General features: G+C 42.0%; 1 protein-coding gene across 8 annotated transcripts in view; it reads right to left on the reverse strand.

Annotated features, from left to right (window-relative positions):
* Window positions 1–22,188, reverse strand: part of casz1 (castor zinc finger 1) — a 176,772-nt gene that overhangs the window by 24,717 nt on the left and 129,867 nt on the right. For 4 of the 8 annotated variants that reach the window (XM_044352875.1, XM_044352868.1, XM_044352874.1 and 1 more), the window contains exons 1-3: window positions 21,977–22,111; window positions 7,018–7,584; window positions 392–1,292 (exon numbers count right to left, since the gene is read on the reverse strand). In XM_044352875.1, coding sequence (XP_044208810.1) covers window positions 392–1,292; window positions 7,018–7,584; window positions 21,977–22,055 — 1,547 coding nt within the window. In that variant the 5' untranslated portion in view covers window positions 22,056–22,111. Of the gene's footprint in view, window positions 1–391; window positions 1,293–7,017; window positions 7,585–19,947; window positions 20,060–21,976; window positions 22,112–22,188 lie in introns of those variants that run through there. The other 4 variants (XM_044352871.1, XM_044352870.1, XM_044352869.1 and 1 more) reach the window with 2 other exon arrangements.

A 22,188-nucleotide genomic window follows, 5' to 3' on the forward strand; every position in this document is an offset into this window, starting at 1 on the left:
CTCACTCACTTATTTCATCATCCACCTATAATTATAATGTAAAACAAATATGAAAATTTAAAATCTGCATAGGTCTTTGATATTTCATACTGTTTACCTATGACTCGTTGCCTTTTGAGGGCACGGCCTATTTGACAAAGTACCATATCAACTCTGCAAGATTAAAGATAAATTTAAATGGCCATAACTCACTGGTCATTAGTCTGACTTACTTAAAATTTTGCACAATTGCTCCTTGTACAAAGCACTAACATTCATAAATCCCACAAATAATCAGCATTCTCTATTTCTATTAAAAAAAAAGTATCAAAACAAATTAAAAGCATTGTGTAACCTTAGCAGAGGTATGAACTCTCTGAGTTCTTTATAGTTTCATATGAGGCAGACTTACTTAACGGAGGACACAGTGCCAGTGGTGATGGAGTCAGTCTTGGAAAAGCTGGACTTCAGGTAGTCAGAGGTGTTGAAGCTAATGTTACCCGCCTGGTCCATTGTAAGCCCCGGGGCGATGCTGGCCCCAGCTGCACCTACGGTAGGGACACCGGGAGCTCCAGGATTCCCTGGTGCTGTAGCGAGGACATTGGGCATCAGTGAAGCCTCGGAATTTCCTGGCATCAGCTTCTGAATTGTTCTAATGTCATACTTCGAAGGGCGGCCGACTTTGCCAGTCTTAAAGGCAATGGCACCACCCATGTCAGGGTTGCCCTCACCAGGCTTGAACAGGTGCAGAAACTTGACGTTCTCCAGGTCATACTTGGAGGGTCGCTTGTAAGCATTACCATTCTGCTGCTGTAGACTCTCACCCATCTTCAGCTTCTGGATAAAGAAGTCATACTTGGAGGCTCTGGACGCCATATTCTGGATGTGAGAGGGATTGGATGGCTGTGGAGTGCCCAGCTGAGGTCCTCCTGGCTGTTTGTGATCCAGGCTGGGGGGGTAGATCCGTGCCTCGGACCCTGGGAGGCACCCAGAATTCTGGAGCATGGTAGCATTCTTCTCTTGGGCCAGTTTTGAGTTGAGGTCATCTGGTTTGGGTGGGGAAGCATGCATGGGCCAAGGTAGGGTCTCACCGGCTTTTAGCTTGCGGATGTACTCTTCGTACTTGGAGAAGCGGGCACGCCGTGAAGCCTCCTCACTGCTGAGGGATGAGGGGTCTGAGGTAGCGGCTTTGAGCTTCTCAAAGCTGATCTTCTTGGTCAGCTCATCCCTTACCTGCTGGTCATCATATCCGAACATTCCCAAAAACTCATTCATGGTGTTGGCTGCATAGTCTCGCAGGGCAGATGCTTCTCCTGAAAAAGAGTAGAGAGCTCATATGTAAGAGGTAGGATTGTTATAACTGCTTTCAGATTCCTCCTTTTAAAACATTATGATTTTAAACTTTAGCAAACAGAGTCCTTCATTGGTGCTGACTGAAATCAATGTAACAAAGTCTTTACTTGCTAAACAGCACATAGTTATTTATATTAGTACATTTGTTTTTTAATTACAGTAGTGAAACTGAAACCAACTTTAGCCTTTGCTCAAGACGTGTTAATCAGTAGCCAAATTCAGGTCACTCAATCAGTTTACCAAATGGTTTTCTCACTTCATGTTGAATGATGCTCCTTTGACAAGTGTTACACTGTCACTATGCTTTGTAGTGGATGGATGGTCTACTGTATGTGCGATAATTAAGGTTTTTATTTGGCAGCAATTACTCTAGTTACAAATGGATTAATCTGGCAAAGTAGCTTTGTGTTACAAGTGTAGACTATATTTTGTCGGCTCAATTAATGAAACAACGCTCTCACCTCAATGTTTTGGCAAATACACTGTTACTTTCATACTGGAAGACTGCTAACTAAGAGAACTACATCTTTTACATTATGCAACATGGTAAAGTGTATCTATTTTCTGAATATCAAATATAACTGATGTGATGCTGTTATCCTCTTGATTTCAGACAGTAAAAAAGTGAATTTAACAACAGGAAAAGTGTTTCTGCACAGCAAGCTACAACAACATCTGTACATTTCTCTGTATTTAGGTGTCTACAAACAAGCAGTCTGAGGCAATGCTCTTCCTGTTTTGGTTGCACTATAAGTCAGTCCTGCAGAATCTGCGGGTGAATGCACCAAGGGCCAACTGAATAAACAAACTTTTTTCTCATTTTTCTCAGCTCATGTTATGCTATCAAAATTAAGTTTGAGATAAGCTGTAGTGGTCAATATTTTACATGAATATTCCACTCATAAGAGCACAAAATCTTAGTAACTACATTAAGAGTTCAACAACATATTTGACACTATAATATAAATGTACAAGTGAAGCTTTAGAAAGAAAATCTATTTATACACCTTCTTGGAAATGAAGGAGCATTATCGGCAAATTTCCCTGTTTTAAATGACTGATGCTGAAAGATATGAAAATGATCAAATTTGAATTATCTGCTGAATATGTCATGTTGAGTATTCATAAATTCCCCTTTGAGTCTTGGTGTAAAGTATTTGAAAATATGATAATTGTGTCACCTTCAAAAGTGAAATTAATCTTTTTACACATTTGTGAACAGAAACATCACTTTCATTTTAAGAGTCCATTAAATTGGACAACTTCCCCAAGGACATGGACAACATATAGTCAATGTATAGTTTAATTGCATTACGTGGAGATTAATTCTGGCCCATTAACTTTCATCCAGGTTAGCGCAAGGGGTCAGAGAGTGGGGAAAAGGGAAAAATGGTTTTGCCTGAAAGCAGTGGAGGGACTCTGCATAAAGAAGAAGAGCATGAGCGGAGAGGAAAAAAGTGCAGAGGAAGGGTGAGAGAGAGACACAAAGAGAAAGAGAGAGAGGGAGGACAGTTGTGTTTTAATTCCAAAAATCTCTTCTTGCGTCAGTTTGCATGTTAGGCAGAATCTCAGAATACAAGCATGCTGGTAATGCACCAGATAATAATTTCACCCGAGGCATGTAAAACTTTTGGCCCTCTTAAATCATCATTAGTACAGTCACAGGATCAGCGTCTAAAGCTTTTTTTTAAAATGTGTTTTATTGCTTTTTTCATCAGCAACACATGAGCTGGCCAGAGGTAATACCACCTACCACCCGGGTAATTAATACACAAATATTTCTGCTCTTGTCTCAGATTTCTCAGTTATTGCTAAATCAGTCGCTGCGCCCTGCTTTTCACATCTCCTGTGTAGCATGTAAAATAATCCCCTAAATTTCCATTCACTGCTTTGGGGTTGCTCCTCTGCGCGGTGGATCAGTATGAAAGAGTATCTGGTGGATCGAAAGGGCATGAAAAATTTAAGAGAAATGGAGAGGAAATACCTGCATGTTTGCCACAGATTATTTTATCAAATCTACCATGTTTCCACATGTACTGAAACCACAGAGTGACACACTACAAACTATACTAGAATTCTGTTTTTCTATACTTTCTTGGTACTGATTCCCTTTTCGTTTTTTATTTTAGCCGTTGTGATAATAGCACTTGGCATAAGATCACAAGAACGACATCTGAACATTTGAAATATCATTTAACACATATACACATTTGGCTAAACATTCTTCTCATTTGATTTAGGTGTCGATAACCTTAGTGCTTGGCTAGATTTTACTGATACTGTATTTATAAGGGCATCTCAGGTCACAGAATATCATATAGCACTAAAGTTAGGGCAGACCCGCCCACACCAGAAAATGAAACTGAAAAGGGCACTAGACTTTACTGAGCGAGGGGTGATATTTAAAAAGGACAAATTATAATAGACGTCTTTGGATGGAAATCATATCTCCAAATTTCTAAATGCAAAATTTAAAAAAGAATTATAATAATTTATATAAATGCTGTCAGTTACGTTGATTATGTAGCGACTTTGAGTAGTTTCATGTCTTTGGAGTAGTTATCATATTAGAGAAAACATCTATAAGTTTTGAGGCAGATTTCATTTCTAATTGCTGCAGAGAGACAAGCGGTTTCTGTCACGGGAGCACTGACATCCCTTTTTTCATATTCTATTTGCTTATGGTATTATTATCACCTTCTCCAAAAAGAAAAAAAAAAATTGGAAAAGTGTCTTTATTTATCAGCGAAGCCATGTGACATGCTATCAATGAAAGGCAAATGTATGGACTTGAAAGGATTATGACTGGGACCGTCAGGAGATAAGCTTTCTAAAACACTATGTAAAGGACTTTTCTATTCAAGTCCTATCTGCCTGCCTCTGTGTGACACCAGGTGGGAAACCACGGCTGGCGAATGAGTTAAAGTACGATTGGTCCCACTACCCGATCCCTTCAAAAAATAAAATAAATAAATAAACCTCTTTTTCTCCTGTTCCCTAACACGTCTGACATAACCCTCTTTGCTCTCTCTGGTGTCACTGGAAAATCTTCCTAATCTTGACACTTCAGGCCAGCAAAAACCAACACGACACAGACCTGCCTTGTCTATATTTGAGGCAATTAGGCCACATTTTCCCCTTTCCAGATATGATAACAGATGGGCATTATATCTCCTCTTGGCTGACCAAACATGGCCATCAGTGTGGCATAGCTTCTCTGCTCGCAGGACTGAGAGGCAGAGGTGTCGCTGATGATAAAGGTGCACGCGAATGGCTATATATGGACTAATCTAGAGTTTGAATACCCTCTAAAGGGTGTCAGTTTTGAACCACCATATGCACAATGTACATAATAATGTGAGGTGAGTTCAGTCAGAGAAAGTTTTGAATAGTGGATTTTTTTTTTATATGGTACAATCATTTAAATAGAGTTTTATAAAGCAATTTGTGTTCATCTTATTGAATTAGTTTAAGTGTGTTTTGTTTGAATGGACAGTGGTATCCTAATAAAGCTTTGAATAAATGACATATGCATTTGTTTGGACTAATTTAACACACACAAAACTGTACGGAGCTTCAAACTTCCTCGCTGTTTGGTTAGTTAATTAACAGGCAGTAAATAGAGAGGGCTTTGAAACAGCTTGAAATGAACAATAACCTTTTACAGTGAACCCAGAATTGCAAATGGAAGTCATGGTCAAGCCTGTTTGATCCATCGCTATGAGCATCTCTGTCATTGCTTTCATAGCTTTTATTCATTGGTTTTTCCATTGACTGGCTTATGAGGGCTCTAATGCGACATCTAAATTATCTAGGAAAAGTATTCTGGGGTTTTGCACTGATAGGAAATCCGCACGATGCCTCAATGTGAGGAGTTAAATGTTTTGAAGGTCGCAGTTTCTCTCATTGATCTTGCAATGTTTGTTAATTACATTGTCACTGATGTTGTGAGAGATAATTAAGCCACTATGTTTATATGCATAATTATGTGCACTCCGCATCAGCCTTTGAAAGACAGCGGCGAGAGAGAGAGAGAGAGAGAGAGAGAGAGAGAGAGAGAGAGAGAGAGAGAGAGAGAGAGGAAAAATGTTTTAATTGTGAGCTGAGCAGAAACATGGCAATATAGATGCCCTAGTTACAATCAACAAAGAGCAACTCTGAAAAAAAAAAAAAAACACTCCAAAGACAAGATTTACAACTGATGCAGTATGCTCTCCCCGCTGTCTTCAAACACTCTGGCTTTGTTGTGAGATGTAAAGTAGTAAAGGGAGCCAGTGGAGGGAAAGGTGTAGGCCTGCTGCACAACAGAAATACATATTTACAGACAGGCTTTTTTTATGGTCATGAAATAAACACAAAATGACTAATTTAAACCACAAAGCCTTTTTCATTTGTCTCTGAAATGAAACCTGCTTCACTTTCTCAGAAGCCCCTGCCCCCAGCTCTCTGTGTGGCCAAAAGTACTGCTGTATACTTGGGGAAAACAAAAAAAAAAAAAAAAAAAAAAAATTACGACAAAAAAAAGCATGTGTACATGACTCTGAGGTATATACCTAAACCTAGATGAAAGGCCAAAAAACTGTTATACTGAGGTGAGCAAGCACAAAACAAAACTTGTTTTTGTACCGCAACAACCGGTCTCACCTTCAAATTGCCGTTTTTTTTTCTCTGGGTGTCTGTGTAACAGGCTTTATCTATTCATATAACCGAGTTCTGTTTTTTTTCTCCTATTTACAGCTCTGTGTTTTAACTTCTGCTATAAAAAGGCCAATCTCTCCTATAGTCGGTACGCTTCTAGTTTCAAGGGTCACAAAGTGTACGACCGTAAACTGTACATTCTGAAAAGATTGTTTGTGCTGTTAACACACTCTTGTGCTACTTCAGAATGGCTGCTGAAAATCTCTGCCAGCTTTATCTATTTGATAATCAGTGAATTATACTGAGGGAACATCATGTCACAATTAAACAGGGGTTATTATGAGTCATTTACAAGAGCACATAGTTTCAATGCATTTATTAAAATATGTTCATGTCTGCTAACAACTGGGGCCACTGCAGTTTGTGAGAAGATAATAACTTTCCCTATTCTGACTTTATTTGACAACTGATCTCTTGGATTTGACAACTGTGAAAAAAAGAGTGTTTGCCAGAAACACACTCCTCCACTGCAAGACTACGACTCCATGTAATAGAGGAGCTTGAAGCGGTGGCTAAGTTTAGTGAGCTTAGGGAAAAATCAAAGACTCAATATGTAATCCTGGGTGTAATATGAAGCTTAGCCTGGCCCTGCCATGCGCTCTTGGCCCGCAGCTGCTGGGAGAGTGCATAAACTGCCTTATGTTGTAAGCCTACTCCATTTATGAATTTCTACGTACAGTTAACCACACACTGACAAGTTCCTGTTTTCCCCCCATGGCCTGCCAGTTGAATCTGTCTTTAGGGTAATAATGTCACTGGCTATTCATAATGTAACTCTAGAGCGTCTCTTTCCAATAATGGGCACACTTAAGCTTATGTGGATGTGGCAATGTCACCCGCCTTCTATCTAAGCCTTTGCCCCTTAATACTATGAAGTGGAATGTTTTAAAGGGCAAAGGTAGTGTTGGTTTAAGATGAGCATGTATAAATCAGTAATGCCGGGACGTCATAAGGAAATTTATTGGCGGATAGCGAGTCGAAATATACCTGGAGAAGAGAAAGGTGCTTGGCGACTCTGGGCCTCGCTTGCCGGCATGTAGGTGTCAGTTTTTGAAGGCCTGTCTTCTACTTCTTTGTCGTCATGGTAACTGCCATCCTGAGACCCTGCCAAGGGCTCTGCCTCCTCTGCATTGTCTTCATCATCGCTGCAGCCTTTGGGCTGTACCATGTACACGCCCTCAGGAGGGCCATCTTCGTCATTGCTGACTTTGAGTTCGTGCTCCTGCTCATCCCCGCACTCAGGAGCTGGCGGCTCATCACCGTACTCGCCGTTGACCCACTTCTCGATGGCCTCGCGTCTCTTCTGGTCCTCCTCTAAGCTCTGACTTAGGCTCAGGCTCTCGGGGAAGTTGGTCTCATTGTCATCGTAGTGGGAACTGCCACGCTCACTATTTTCTGCTACACTCTGGTCTCCCTCTGCGTTCTGGGAGCTGCTGTCGAACACCACCTGGCGGCTCAGCTTGGCACAGATAGCATTGAGTTTTAGGCCACCTTTCCTTTTGGCGGCCATCTTGGATTTTCCTGAGGTCGTTTCAGTGCATAAACTCCTTTCAGCTGATGGAAACAAGAACAAAGAAAAAATATATAAGATTAGTCAAAGCTGCGGACCAGCATGCTTCCAGTATCAACAGAAACAACATTTGAAGCAGCTTTTCAGTGTCATTAACTTGTACTGATTTTAAAGATCACAATGGAAAAACAAACTGACAGAACAATGGTGACTGCTGCTATTAATAACATCCAAAAGCACTTAACAATAACAGCACAAGACTGGAAGGACACGGAGAGATACTGTACATATCTTTCTAAGTCACACCTCCACGGTCAGCTCAGAGTTTAACAGTAGTGGAAAAAAAAAAAGGAGAAAAAAGCACCGGCAGCTGAAACCACAGGCAGATAGGTATCAGACCCCCTACTACAGTACAAGCAGCACATACACTGCTACATAATCCTTCACATGACAGCGCTATAGAGACACTGTGAAATGTTATCTTCACTCTCACCTCAAGAGGCTGTGGTCCTGCCACTGAGTGGGGGGCTGCACAGCATTAAAGCTGTCAGGATGTAGAGTGAAAATGCTGAGCACTTTTGAGCTTTTTGGAGCCGCGTTCTCATGTTGGCTATTCAGTGGGATTAGACTCATAACTGTTTTTGTGGAGGCTGCTTATTTCACTTTATTAAAGAGAAAAAAATGCACCATCCATCTACTCTCTTTCTACCCTCTACTGTTTTTTTTTTACTGGTGATCCAACCGAGACAGGGTAACACGGGGTACATCGTGCAAAAACATGTTGTAGTCACCGTGTTTTACATATCTTTACTTCACACTTTACTTGACATACTGCACAGTCTCTGCATTTTTCCTTGGTGCGGCCTCTCTGAACAATAGAGCATGATAGAGTGTGCTTTGGGGCAGGAATGGGTGGCATTATTTCAACCCAAGTGGGGCTATCTTTATAACATGTCCTGTGATGAGGCAGGAACAGCTGCCTGTGGCATTCCATATCCAGAGCTGCCTTTTTAGGGCAGAAACTGCACTCTGTTACCTTTCACTTTATTTCCAGAGCCACCAAAGTTCACCTTCCAGCGGCATTTTCCAGACTCAAAATCAAGGCCAGATCGTTATCAAGTTGTAAATAACTTTTAAAAAGCAAGCAGGTGGTGACTATGACTACTAAAGCTTTTATGATATTAAAAGGAAAGCGGTAGAATCAACAAGAATGAGGACAAACTTGTTGACTTGTGTTAAGTCTTTTTTATTCAGTTGTATGTAAAGCTTTGTCGGTTATGGCTTAGTGAAAACAGTTAACCACCACGCCACAGTGAAGATAATTCTCCTTGTGAAGTTGTCCTGAATCTCCATCTTAACTCAGTGGTTAAGATAATACGCTATCCTGAGGTACGGACACACCATTTCAGTGGAGAAAAATGTGTGATATCAGAGGTTACAAAGTTCTATCTTAAAGACTCAATTCACTTTCTATAACAATGAGCACAAGCCTCTTCATTTTCCCCTCAGCCATAAAGCCAAGCACAATCATGTGTGAGCCATTGCCGGCATTATGTAAATCACATCGATGCAACATAAAATCCTGTTTTCATTTTCTTTTGCAAAGCTATGGAATCATTAGAGGATATACAATTTGAAGGAGTTTACAGATCACTCCGTCGCCAGACAATGCACCCCCGTGCTCCCCACACATGCTTTCTCAGTTACTGTATTTACATTGCAGGCTTCCTCTCTGAAACAATGACTTCAGGAATTATGTAGTTTTGAGGGGGGCCATATATCAGCAGCACATTACGCTACAATTTAGTGTTAGACAATTGCAGGCCGGGGTGAAAGGGTCACCTTTTAGAGGACAGCAATTTTGGGAAAAAAAATAAGCTGGAAAAACTATTAGGAGGTGGAAGACATAAATTTTCAGACATAAGTTTTTTTTTCAGAAACACCCCCCCAAGGAAGATTGAGGTCATTTGGGTGTTGCAGTGGAGGTCATTTTTTCTGTTTACTGTGTTCAGTATTTCATGCTTTAACTACCGATTTCCTTTGCATTGCAATCTCAAGCTCCTTGTAGGAAATGACCCCTACACAGTTGTTTCTTTCCATTAGTGAGTATTTATGTGTGATTTTCTGTTAACAATGAGGAGCGTGAGTAGAGGACCAAGTGCTACCGGTTGAGTATCTAAGCAGGCCTCTAACTGTTTTATCAGACATCTTAAGCATATATTCAATGTTTCCTTTCTTTAAAAGTAAGGCGTACTTTAAAATAAATTTAATATTGTGAGCTGCCCCTGAGGAGGAACATGCTATGGTTCGATGGTTTATGGAAGCTGTCTAAACTATTATTTATGCTGAGGGTTTCTGTCCACAGCAGCTTTTTGCCGTTGCTTACAATAGGGATTGCTATGGTAACACTAAGCTGTTTACCTCAAGTCGTTTGTGTGCATGATAGCGTACAATGATATAAAATCTAAGGGGACCTACATGAAAGAACAACTTTTCCCTCTGGGACTAACTCCCCCACCTCCCAGAGAGTCCAGTAAGCATTCTGCCTTATTAATGAATATCAGAAAGAAAAACAACGCTGTCACATGGATCGGACATTATTTACAGTCTGTTTTAGCCTGGTGTGCTAATTGTCAAGGAGAAGACACCTCAGTAAGCACTGGGAGTTGGAAAAAAAAGAGGCAGGATTGAATTTGAACACAACAGCTGAAACTAATTTTTCCAACTGCTTATGTTAACTGTGACACTATTTTTACTGGAAACAGTGCAGGGCTACAAAGGAGCGCCATATACTGTCTGTATAAGGCCAAAACCCGAGGAAAAAGTTCGGAAACTATTCTAAATACATTTGGACTAGGTCAGGTTCTTTTTCATCTTCAGTCAAAAAGAAGCGCATCGAAGTTCCTTCAGGCCCTGTTTCTTCTCAGAGCCGGATGACACAAGTTGTGTTCAAGTCGAGCCCTCTGCACTGGCAAACTTACACTTCCACAGCTCTGAGCCCCACAGGTCTTGTTGGTTTTTGATGCAGAGTCTCTGTTTGTGTGCCAGAATAATATCACGCCCAATCAAGTGGTGTTTCAAATCCTAATAACGCTGTTGGAAGTGCATTATTTCTGTGAACGTGCACAGACTGTAATCAAGGCTCCTTCAGGTTAAGGATGTGGGAGTTAACAATGGTTGTGACTGGCAGGGTCACAGCTTTACTTCTTTCTGACATACAAGACGACGCAGCTTATGTGCGTCCAAAACGCTCGTGTACTCATCTTATGTAAGATGTAAAGTCACATGTACGACAAAATTGAATAACTCGCCTTTATTGTTCATTCAGAATGAAGCGCTGCGCCATAAACACGCCGACTCCCTGCAGTGTTGTTAGTTTGTATGGAGCGATCACACAGGAGGGTCTGTGTATAAGAGAGGTAGATATTACCTGTTTAAACTGAGGCTTATCTCTTCACCTAATCAAACACAGGTACAGGGCTTGTTGTAGATTCCTGCTGAGTTTCAACATGACTGACACAGGGACAAACCCCCCGCAATATCTCGAGTTAATTAATACAAACAGGGTCCGGGAGATGTCTGTTCAGCACAGGATTATTTTACAATATGTAACCGAGAGTTGCTCTAGCGCTTTAAAAAAGCTTACAACTTTATGAAACTTTGGCAGATTAATCAACAAGGCTGCAGCTCCCTGTGTGTAGCTCAGTCAACCTTTTGTGTCTCTGGCTCTTGAGGGAGTTGTATGTGTGAGAGAGTATGCGTGCATATGTGTTTTAGGGAAATCACTGAGCCACACAGGTAAACATAGACACAGACACACTTAAAAATTACCATGTTTTTATTTTTGCAAATTTACGGCTTGCAGGAAGAGAATGTTTTTCTCTTCTCTCTCTTTCTCTCTCTCCCCCTGCATGGTAGAGAGGTTGCAGCAGCCGCAAAGAAGTCAAGCGGAAAGCCACTGATGGACAACTACGCCACGACACCCAGACCCCAGCATCTGGCCCCTTTCTCATTTTTATTACACAAGAATAACAATAAGCAGGTCGCCGACCCCGCCGTGAGATTTTGCCACAGTTTTCCAACAGTCGGTGAAGCCGTTGCTGAGAAATTTCCATTTTTCCGCATGCATATTTAATTGAGTTTTGTCCCAGTGGTGCGGAAATGATTTGTTTTTTGCTCTCTGTTCACTTGACTCCTCTTCGGAGTCGCTAACCCTGATTAAGACGTTCCCGTTAATTTCCCAGCGCACACCTTTTTTTTGTGCATTAATGGTTCTGATCGTCTAATTAAAACTTCTCAGCTCGGCTGCTGATCACCGCTCGTTGTGCCTCTGACCTGAAGTTTTAATTGCCGCATCAGAAGCGATAATAATAATTTTGAGGTTCTGATGATTAAAAACAATGCCATTGCCAACTAGTTGATAGATGAGGGTTTGGGGGTGGGCACATCAGAGAAGTTTATGCAGAGAGGGGATTCAGAAAGGGGGCTGTAAAGGCGGGTATACAGTACCGAGGAGCAAGAAGGGTGGGGGGGAGATTACTACTGTAGGTATTCACTGAGGGGAAGGGGGTGGCAGAGCATATGGAAATCTCCCAACCCTCCTGTCCCTCAGAGTCTTCCTGAAGAAACAGGTTTGGCTGGCACTGGGACTTAGTGTTCCCCACCTCAAATCTAAATCTGCCACTGACTGATCCACTTTGGAGCTCTACTCACTTGGCAGGTTTGCCATGTTGGGGAAGAGAGAGAAAAAGAGAGCACGAGAGAAGGAACGATAAAGGCACATAAAAGATGACGACAGTCCAATACCCTCTGCTTATTTTCATAAAAAGATAATAGCACAGTAGGCGCAGCACAAAAGGCACATTGTTCATAAAGGGACTGAATGGAAAAAAGGAACCTGTGGTGACTGTTGTCTCTGTCATAAAACATGATACTGATGAGATATACTGTATACGTAGATTACTGTCAAAACAGGAGAAGTGAGTTGCTTTTGATCTTCTTTTAAACTGTACTTTCACACTGTACTTTACACATCACACAAACTGAAGTGATGATAGGAAATGATTCAGGCATGAAGAGAAAGACTGTACAACCGGGAAACTGCCACCAGCACCTATCTGTCACATTTTGTTCTTTTTTTAACAACTGGATTTCTAATGGATTTTTTTTTAGGTTCCACTACAGGATCAATGTTTCGCTCTGTAACAATCTGTACATGCGTGCAGGCAGGCAGGCACATACAGTACACAGACATGCGGACATACAGTGAGGACGTAGCTGTCTTCTCTCCCCTGCCCCCTACCCTCCCCCTGTCCCTCTCTCTCACAAATCTATTTTATTATTAATCAGTTGGTTGCACATCTGCCTGCTTGTTGTTGTTGTTTTTTTTTTCTATCAATAAAGCACTTATTGCTTTTAGTCTAGAATGTGACCTTGCACATTGTGTGCTGTCTTTCTGGGGGTGCCGACCTTGAAGGACCCGTTTGGACTATTTCACTTCTGCGCCGTCCAAGGGCTGTTATCAAACACAAGCCCTCAGCCAAGTGCCACGCTCCCGTCACATCACCGCAAAACACAAACAAGACCCTGCAGGACAAAGGCGGACGCAAAACGCCCCCAGTAACACACACACTGACTGCACAGGACAATGGCTGAAGAAAACAATGTATATTTCAAGTGCAGGCGGAAGAGGAAAGACGTTGAACTTGAGGGCAATCAGGCAGGAAAGTTGAAATCTAAGGACAAATACGCCCTCTGGCTTCATCACAAACAGGGTAATTATGGTATTTTCCAGAACAGAGGACAAGCAGCCTAAAATGGTCTAAGGGAGAAAAAAAAGCAATCTGACATGAGTGACAAGAACCATTCTGACAGCCACGTACCAAAACAGCCAACTTTTATTCAGTTTGCTGCTTAGGGTTATTCACAGAACACACGACTAACTTGTTAAAATTGTACATCAAATCTGGACTCACAGCTGGCACCAGATGACGACTTAATTTGTGAGTGTATGTGTTGCAGGAGGCAAAAACTTTGCTTTTAAAAAAAAAAATACACAAATGCACACAGTCCCATGTTTCCACAAACTGAAACAAGGGAAATTTATTCCTGCAGCTTTGTTTTGAAGCTCAGCTTCTATGTTCAGTTTCAAGACACCAGGAGTGCAATTTGATAAGCCATCCGCCATGGTAAATGAGCAGACGACCCCTGTGTCCCTCCCTCATGGTTGCTGCGCTTGGTGCGGCAGCAAGGCAGTGTGGGTAGTACAGTGGAGAAGGGGCTCAGCGGTGCACCTCTCAAGGGCCCTTGAGCTAATATCTGTACAGATTAACTGCTTCAGTTGTATTTTGGTCACGGGGATCTCTCTTCGCCTTTGTGGCTTGTTGGGAGGGAGAGGGGGAGATGTGTGTGAGTGTGTGTATTGTGCTTGTACGGGTGTTAGTTACACACTTTCTTCTGCTGCGAAGCAAACAGCCTACAGTAAGAGGTCAGGAACCCCCAGACTGGTGTGTGTCACTCCATGTCATAATCTTTGGGGCCATATTTAATTTACCACAATCCGGAGTTGCACTGCTGAGTAAGTCATCCCCATCCTCTTACCATCACCTACCCCCCTGTATTTCTCCACAGAACACACACACACACAGACACAGACACACACACACACACACACGCGCACACACACAGTGTCAATCCTCCAGGGTAAACTCAGCACACGTCGCTCCATTAGTTATCAATTAAGTCTGGAAATCTCCACCTGGCATACACACACAGATGAAGCCGGCACACATACGTAGCACCCCTCTCAACAGGAAGTTGAGGAGAGCATGCCTTATTTGACTGTAAGTGTGAGTGAGAGAGTGTGTTTGTGTGTCCATGCGGGTGGCACTTTTGTCCATGAGGTTAACCTTGATATGAGGCCCTGTCAGGCCAGATAATGTCAATCAATGACAAGCCCTCACAGATAACCCCTAATGTGAAGCCTAAAAAGCAAAGCTGTTTAGATCTTTAGACATGCCCCCTTTCACCAGCATATGAATTGCATTACAAGGAAATGAGCTGTGGCATTTCTTTAATAAGACTCTTAAGACATTTTGACAGCATATACGGCACTCTGCCGTTAAAAAAATTAAATAAAGCCCCCACTGACAAAGCTTCCTCACACAAGGCAGTGTTCTGATGGGCAGATCCGAGTCCCTGCTAAGTGGAGGAGAGGAAAAGACATGTGGAGGGGATGGGGGAGGGTGTGAGGGGGAGAAGGGTGGACCTTATCCTTCTTTTTTCTCAAGCTCCCGGGGACTTCTTAATTGATTTCCAAGGTTACGTTTCAAATTTGTTTTTCAGATACGGGGCCTTGTGAACGAGAGTGCAAGTCAATGTTTTTCAAGCAATTTCCCTAAATTCATCCCGGTTTGGAATGTTTGCATCAGATCTCGTTGACCTCCTCCTCCCACCCCCTCCCACCTTTCCCCCCTTTGCTCTTTTTCTTTTCTCTCTCTCTCCTTGAAAAGAAAGAAGGAGGTGACATTAACCCAAACAAGCATGTATTTCCAGACAGGATGCCTGTGCTGACAACATCGATCCCTGGCTACCATTAAAACATTTGCTCTGCCTGACAGACTTTTCCTCTTTTGGACTTTATATGCGCTAGAATGAATCACAGGTGCCCGTTAAAATGTCATCCTGGACAGGTTGTCTACCTGTCCAAAAATGACCCACGGCTTCCAAAAAAAATCTGAGGCTTTTTTTATGCACACTGAGTAACTTTTTATTACATTCTGCATTAGATGTTCAATGCAGTCTTCTTATGAAGCACAATTAAATTTTGATCAAAATACTTTCTTTGTAGAGCTGAGAGAGGAAGTGATGAGAATGAGTCTTCCTGCTCGTGGGATTTGCATTTTTTAGACCCTGTGGCTGTGAGTCCCCTGCCAGATATTTAGTTTGTTATCTTTTGCTTTTCTGATAAGCAGGATGGGAGTGACAATGGGGTTGGAATGATATATGACATTTTAAAGTGTATGTGAGTCTGTACGTGGTTGGGGAAGGGTAGGTCTGTGCACAATACCCTGTAAACACATATGTTAAGTGGCTGTTACCAATATTAACTCTGTGTGTGTGTGTGTGTGTGTGTGTGTGTGTGTGAGTTGGTGTATGTATGTGTTGTGTGCCTGCAAGCAGGATTTGTAGACAGCAGGGCATTGTGCTCTGTGCTCTCCTTCTGCTCCTCTTTGTCTAGTGGCTGCAGGTCACGTCATTTGCTCTGAGACACACACGCTGTCAGATACACACACTGGCATTTATACACACTCAGGAAAAACTGATCCACAGTGAGGACAAACACGCCGCTGCGTCACTGACAGCACTAAAATAGTGAGCTTTACCAAAAAGTTCAATGTGAACTGGAGGCAGAGCTAAACGTGGCAGTTTTCACCTAAAACAGGAACATTCTTGTTTCTGGGAGTTCAGTAGAAGGAGGAATGTGCTGTGACTGAATTTGAAGGTGTGATAAAAGAACAGTCACAATGAGGAGGGAAAAAATAAAAATGAAACGATGAAACAAGCAAAGCTGCTTTACAGGAAAAAACGAAATGCTGTCTATTTTGGGTCCCAGTATACAAAAGGAAGTGCTGCTAAGTTGACTCAAACAAATAAATTTGCTTTTGATAAAACCACAGTGACTACTTTTGCATTCTACACCAAACCCACTTTGTTTCCTGCATCTTTATCTTCATGACTTGCCACATTTGTGAGGAGCCACTCACTAAATTGTTGAGCACAAACAACTGAAGGTTTTCAAACAGTGCAGTGTTGACGGCTTAAAATGTAATTTTGTTTGAAAAGTGACAGGTTAAAGGAAAGCCTCAGAAGTGAACATGGAGCGCTTGCCTATTTGCGCTGTATCCAGCTGCCCGTTTTACATTTCTGCAACATTAATATTCCTCTTATTATTATTTTAAAGTGAAAACGGATACTCTGTTGAAGTGCAAATCTGATGAATTACGGGAGCAGATTGCTGTTATTAATTATTAAAACCTATTTTATAAATATTCAGGTCTGTCATGCATCTAATAATGAACGCTTTAGAGGAGGTTACTTCCCGTGCGCATCCTAATGTGTCAGAAATATCACTTTTAATCACGCTTGTGTCAGCGAGTGCTGGGTTTGAACCTGCCGAAAAAATCTACCAAATCAAGGAAACTCAGCTGGCCTACTACTGTGCTCATCACAGCTCTTCCGCTCCTGCTGTTTCGCATGATCCAGCTTCTTCTCCTGCCCCGTCTAAAGAGGTGGTGAACACCTCTCAGCTCCCCGCTGCATTCTTACTGTGGTAATTTGAATGGAGAATAATGCATCGGCAGCACTCTACCTTCTGGACACACCTAGTCCCAGCGCTACTGCTGCCATATGCTGTGTTGATACATATTCATAACACTTTCTCGTGTGTTGAGTGTCGGTGTGCAATGAGGCTTAAATGAGTGTCTCACAACTTCAAATGGAAAGAGGGGAAAAAAAGAAAAGAATAAGCCCGGCACAAAGAAAGTTGGACTACTCTTCCCCCCGTTTTTGTGCTTTACTCTATTCTTCCTCCTTCTTCTGCGAAGAAGACAAGTTCGGGTGTTCATAGGTGATCCCGGAGCTTTGTTAGGATGAGAGAGAGAGGCTGCAGAGTTTCATAAATGTTTTCTAAGAAGCTGTGAGAGGCGGCGACTGTCAAAATAGTTGGATAAACTGCGCTGTCAGGTGGGCCGGCTGGTCGTACTAGTGGGGCGAGAGTCAACGGCACTGTACCACGACCTCCATCCACCCCGACAGTATATACAAATGCTGCACAGAGCACACACATACACACACACACACACACACACACACACACACACACACACACACACACACACACACACACACACTGTGGAGCACTCTAAGATTAACACTGTCAGAGTTACAATGATACCCCTTCATTATCTGCACACGGGGCCTCCTTCGTGCGCTTGCTTGCCTCACTGTCCTCTCCACTGCTTCTCTATGGAAGTAGTAATTACTAAAGCTAACATTTCTTGCTCTCTGTGTCTCCAACTACCCTCCACTTCCTCATTATTTATTTCTCTTTTTGCAGCACTCTCAAGTGCCTTGCCAGCCTTTTAGCAACTGGTGACACAGCTGAAGGTATGCCGGTGTTGATGGCAGCACCTGTGTGACTCAGTGTGTGTGTGTGTGTGTGTGTGAGAGAGCTGTATTATGAGATTATTTGGTGCCCAGCTGATGTGCAATAAGAAGCACGGTGTGGTATCCCAGATCCAGATTTGTCCTCTGAGTCAAACACTCATTTTAGTACAAGAGAGAAATGCTTGATGTACTACTGCAGTATCTGTTGTACTATACACTGTTAGTTTAACAGGCTGGGATCAGAGAGATGCTCCCTCTTGCATGGCATTTTTCATTACCAACAATGCTCTTACTCTTTGGCTTTCTTCTTCTTCTCCCACTGGAACTATGGCTTTATCAAAGGTGATAGCTTGCTCGGGCGCATTTTCTCAAATGTCTTCTTCAGCCAGCCATTTCCCTAGCCGCTCTCGGGTAAACGTCACTCATAAAAACCGGGGAAGATTTGATGGTGAGATCAAAAAGAAGGGAAGGACAGCAAGGAGAGCAGGGAGATGGGGGGGGATGGGGGGGGAGAGGAACGATACCCTCCTCCCCCATCCGACAACAACGAGTGCTGAGGGTAATTCCTCCAAGCAGGGCCTGTGTTTTCAGACGCAAATACAACAAAACGCCGGGTGCTACCATGAGACATCAAAATGGACGATTTTGACTTCAGAGGGTCTTCAGATGCTTGAGGAGTTGTCAGTGTCGGGCCAGTGGGATTGAACGGAGAGAACAGAAGGTACCAGCAGGCTGTTAACAACCAATACGGGAACCACGCCAGAAAGACCGTCTCCTCCCAAAATGCCAATCGGCACCAGATCAGTAAAGGCTTCCACCACACTGTAATATCCCACCTGAGCACTTTCATCACCTGAAAGTGAAATGCCTTGAAAGTTTATCAGCTGCTGTTTTTCCGCTCTTTATTGTACCATTGGGATAACATGTTAAAAAGTAAAAAATTCCACAGGTAGGTGCCATAAAACCTAACCGCACACAAAGACTTGTATTTTCTAAGAAAACTTCAACAGGTGCCTTGAAAGCAGGAATTTTATGTCCTTTGCCTCACATAGAGATTTTCATCGGCAAATCAAACACGTGCTTTGTTCTTTGGAGAACTGAGTTGTGTTGTGACACGCAGAGAGGGACGTCCGCATTTTCTCCGGTGTTGTTCTCGCTCATTCTTGGAGCATTAGGCTCACTCTAAATAGCCTCAAGGAGATTATGCTGGCTCATATTCAAATGCACATTTCTTCTAAAACCCACTACACGAGTGGGCCAAGGAGATCAACACAGCAGCCTGGTGAGACGGTAGTCAGAGAAGATTCTCTCATGTATAAATCAGCTCAGAGGAGGAAAAGAGACAGAGAGGAAGAGTGAGAGAGAAAGGTTGAGGTAAAAGACAAACAAGTGTTGGCTCTGCTATATGAGTTTAGTTAGCTAGAGAGTTAGTGCATGAGTTATGGCTAGCGAAGGGCTGAGGGACGCTGTATTTATGAGGGGACTGAGTGAGTGTTAAATCCCTGGTAAGAAATAAAGTCGTCCCTGAGCGAACAGGGGAAACATTTCACTCAGTCTAAGAGGTGCCTTGAAAAAAAATGAAAGCCATCCCTCTTCCAGGGGAAGCACTATTCTGTATTCCCTAAAATTGCTTTATTCCTTAAAAATGCTATAGATCACATCCAAGTGAATTGAATCTCATATTTGAATAGAGAGGAGGATTCTCCGTGTGTATAATATCAAGGGAATTCATGAGCCAAGAAAAGGGAAAGAATCTGATTCTTCTAAAATTGCATGCGGATTTTCTGAGGGATCTTTGGCTAAGCGGGGCTGCCAAAACACACAGTGCACTTGTTGCAGTGCAAGGGTTCATCCAAGAAAAGTTTTCCACTGTGGTTTACCCAGGAAAAAGTAGTTTTTCTCAATTGAAATATTTTAATTCCGCTATCTGAATGAATCCATCTCAATATCTTATATATATTTTACTTAAATTCTTCCTGTACTTATAATAAACTTGCAAGGTTGAGTGGAGTTAAAAGTTTAAAAAAAAAAAAAAAAAAACTATACACAAAGGACGGCACATGGCCAACGGAAAAGGAAAAGCTTCACATTTCACTTTGTGCACATCCAACTCTAACTCAGACCTCTCTCCAAACCCCTGCAGTAGTAATAACAATTATTACTTAAAAAGGCTATATTTTTGCATTAACTTAAAAGGCTATATCTTTTTCTTCCCCTCCAGCCTGTGCGGCCTCACTTACCCTAAGTATCTTCATAAATCACCAGTTACTGTTAACATGTACTCCACAATTCAGTCATCAATCTCCTACCAGGTCAGAGTGAAAACAGAGGGGGAAATGTCTGCTTAGTAAAATGTCTCTCTCGTGAATGCTGCTACCACCACCCACTACTCAAACACACATACACACACACACACACACACACACACACGCATGCACGCACGCACACAATATGCATGCAGAGCAATAGTGTACACACACACACACCAGTTAAATAACAAACACACGCGCCCGGCACACAGCAACCAGAGCAGTCCTGTGGGACATGGGAGCGGTTGCCAGATCGCCACAGTAACGCAAGCCAAATTCAATTCTGACTTCACCTTTCACTCAGGAAGCTAGTTCCATTTGTTATAAAAACAAATAAACAGCAGTCATGAAGTTAGAGCCGGCCAACTTCTGCGTCGTCTGTCTTTTCTTTTTCTTTTTTTTTCTTTTTTTTTTTTTTTTTCCCGTGGACTTCGGCAAGAAATATCAGGCCCAGGCTGTAGCAGTAGGCTGTTTTAGAGACAGACACCCACAGGGCCGCATGTAAATCTGTGTTTATGTTCAGAGACGCAGTATTTATTTAACCAAAAGGAGTAAATCTAATTGTACATGAGGAGGATTATTCCTCTCACAACCATGTCTCCACAAGGGGAGAAAAGGACTCTTTAGCCTTTCTACAACAGACACTGTTTACATCAGCAGAGTGGAAAATCCCTCAGATGACAAACCTCTCCATCACAACATCTGTATCTAAACAGCCCAATCAATCTCAACACTGCAAATTACCTCATGTCAGATCTGAAAACATCTGCACTTGACATTAGAGTTAAGGGATTTTAGGTGCTTTTAAATTATTTCTATTTTTAACCTGCGGAAAACAGGGTATTTAGATCATAATTTTACAAATCAAGTCAAATTACGTGTATTTGTGTAGCCTTTAATCGCTGTAACAGCTTGAATATGGCTTCATAATGAATAAAAATAAATTGCTATAAAGTTAAGTAATATGTAATTAGTGGTGGATAAAGTATTCAGATCCTTTACTTAAGTAGAACTATCAACACCACAATGTAAAAATAATTTATTACATGTAAAAGTCATGCATTAAAAAAAAGTTGTACTTTGAAAGTACAGAAGTACTATCAGCAAAATAAATGTAAAGTATCAGAAGTAATGAAAAGTACTGTTTGTGCAGGACGGCCCATTTCAGAGAGCTATATTATTGCATATTATATAACTGGATTAATTTACGTGATACATTATCACGTAAGCAGCATTTTAGTGTTGAAGCTTATTTTAACTACTTCGCACACTGTTGGGTTATGTATTCTATAACAATGCATCATATTTTATGAACTGATCATATTTCATATGTAAAATATTAATCTGCAAAGTAACTAGTTAGAAAAATGTCAATCAAATGTAGACGAGTAAAAACTACAATATTTCCCTGTGAAATGTTATGTTAATGTTAAGTAAAAATAACAATAAAAAAATATATATATATACACTGAAGTATCTAAAATTGTACTGGTGTGCAGAACTTGAATAAATGCATTTAGTTACTTTCCACCATTGAATGTCATAAACATAACTGTAAAATATGAAAAAGTGGAACTGTGATATGAGGCATAGCACAAAAAGTCAACAACAAAACTTTTGAGGAAGCAACATGCCACTAAAATTAAACACATCACTGCCATTCAGTGCACAATAGGAGCAAACGTGAATCTGTAATTAAACTACACATTTTTCCACAAAAAACAAATATTACACCTGCTCTGTTTCCTCACTCTATCTCTCTCCCTCACACACACACACTTTGACACCACCCACCACATCACTACACATGCGTGCCTGACTCATGCCAACTGCAACTAGTAGCAGACCCGTTCACCTCGAGGTAGCACTCAACTGCTGTGTGTGTGGGGGGGGAGAGAGAGAGAGAGAGAGGGAAAGAGAGGGGGAGGGAGGGGGAGAAGAAGGTGTGTGAGAGTCTTACCTGGCAGCAGACCGCCCTCTGCGCTCTGTCTCACCTCTCCCTCCTGCCCTGGAAGAATTCTCTCCACAAAGCAAGGCATTTTCTCCTCAACTGCTCTCTGCCAAGGCTCTGCTCTCTCTCTCCCCCTCTCTCTCTCTGTGTCTCTCTCTCCCTCCCTCTCTCCTTCTCACTCCTTTTCCTCTTTCCCACTCTGTCACTCTCTATCTCTCCTC

Source organism: Thunnus albacares, chromosome 5 (genome assembly GCF_914725855.1).
Source record: "Thunnus albacares chromosome 5, fThuAlb1.1, whole genome shotgun sequence".
Taxonomy (NCBI): domain Eukaryota; kingdom Metazoa; phylum Chordata; class Actinopteri; order Scombriformes; family Scombridae; genus Thunnus; species Thunnus albacares.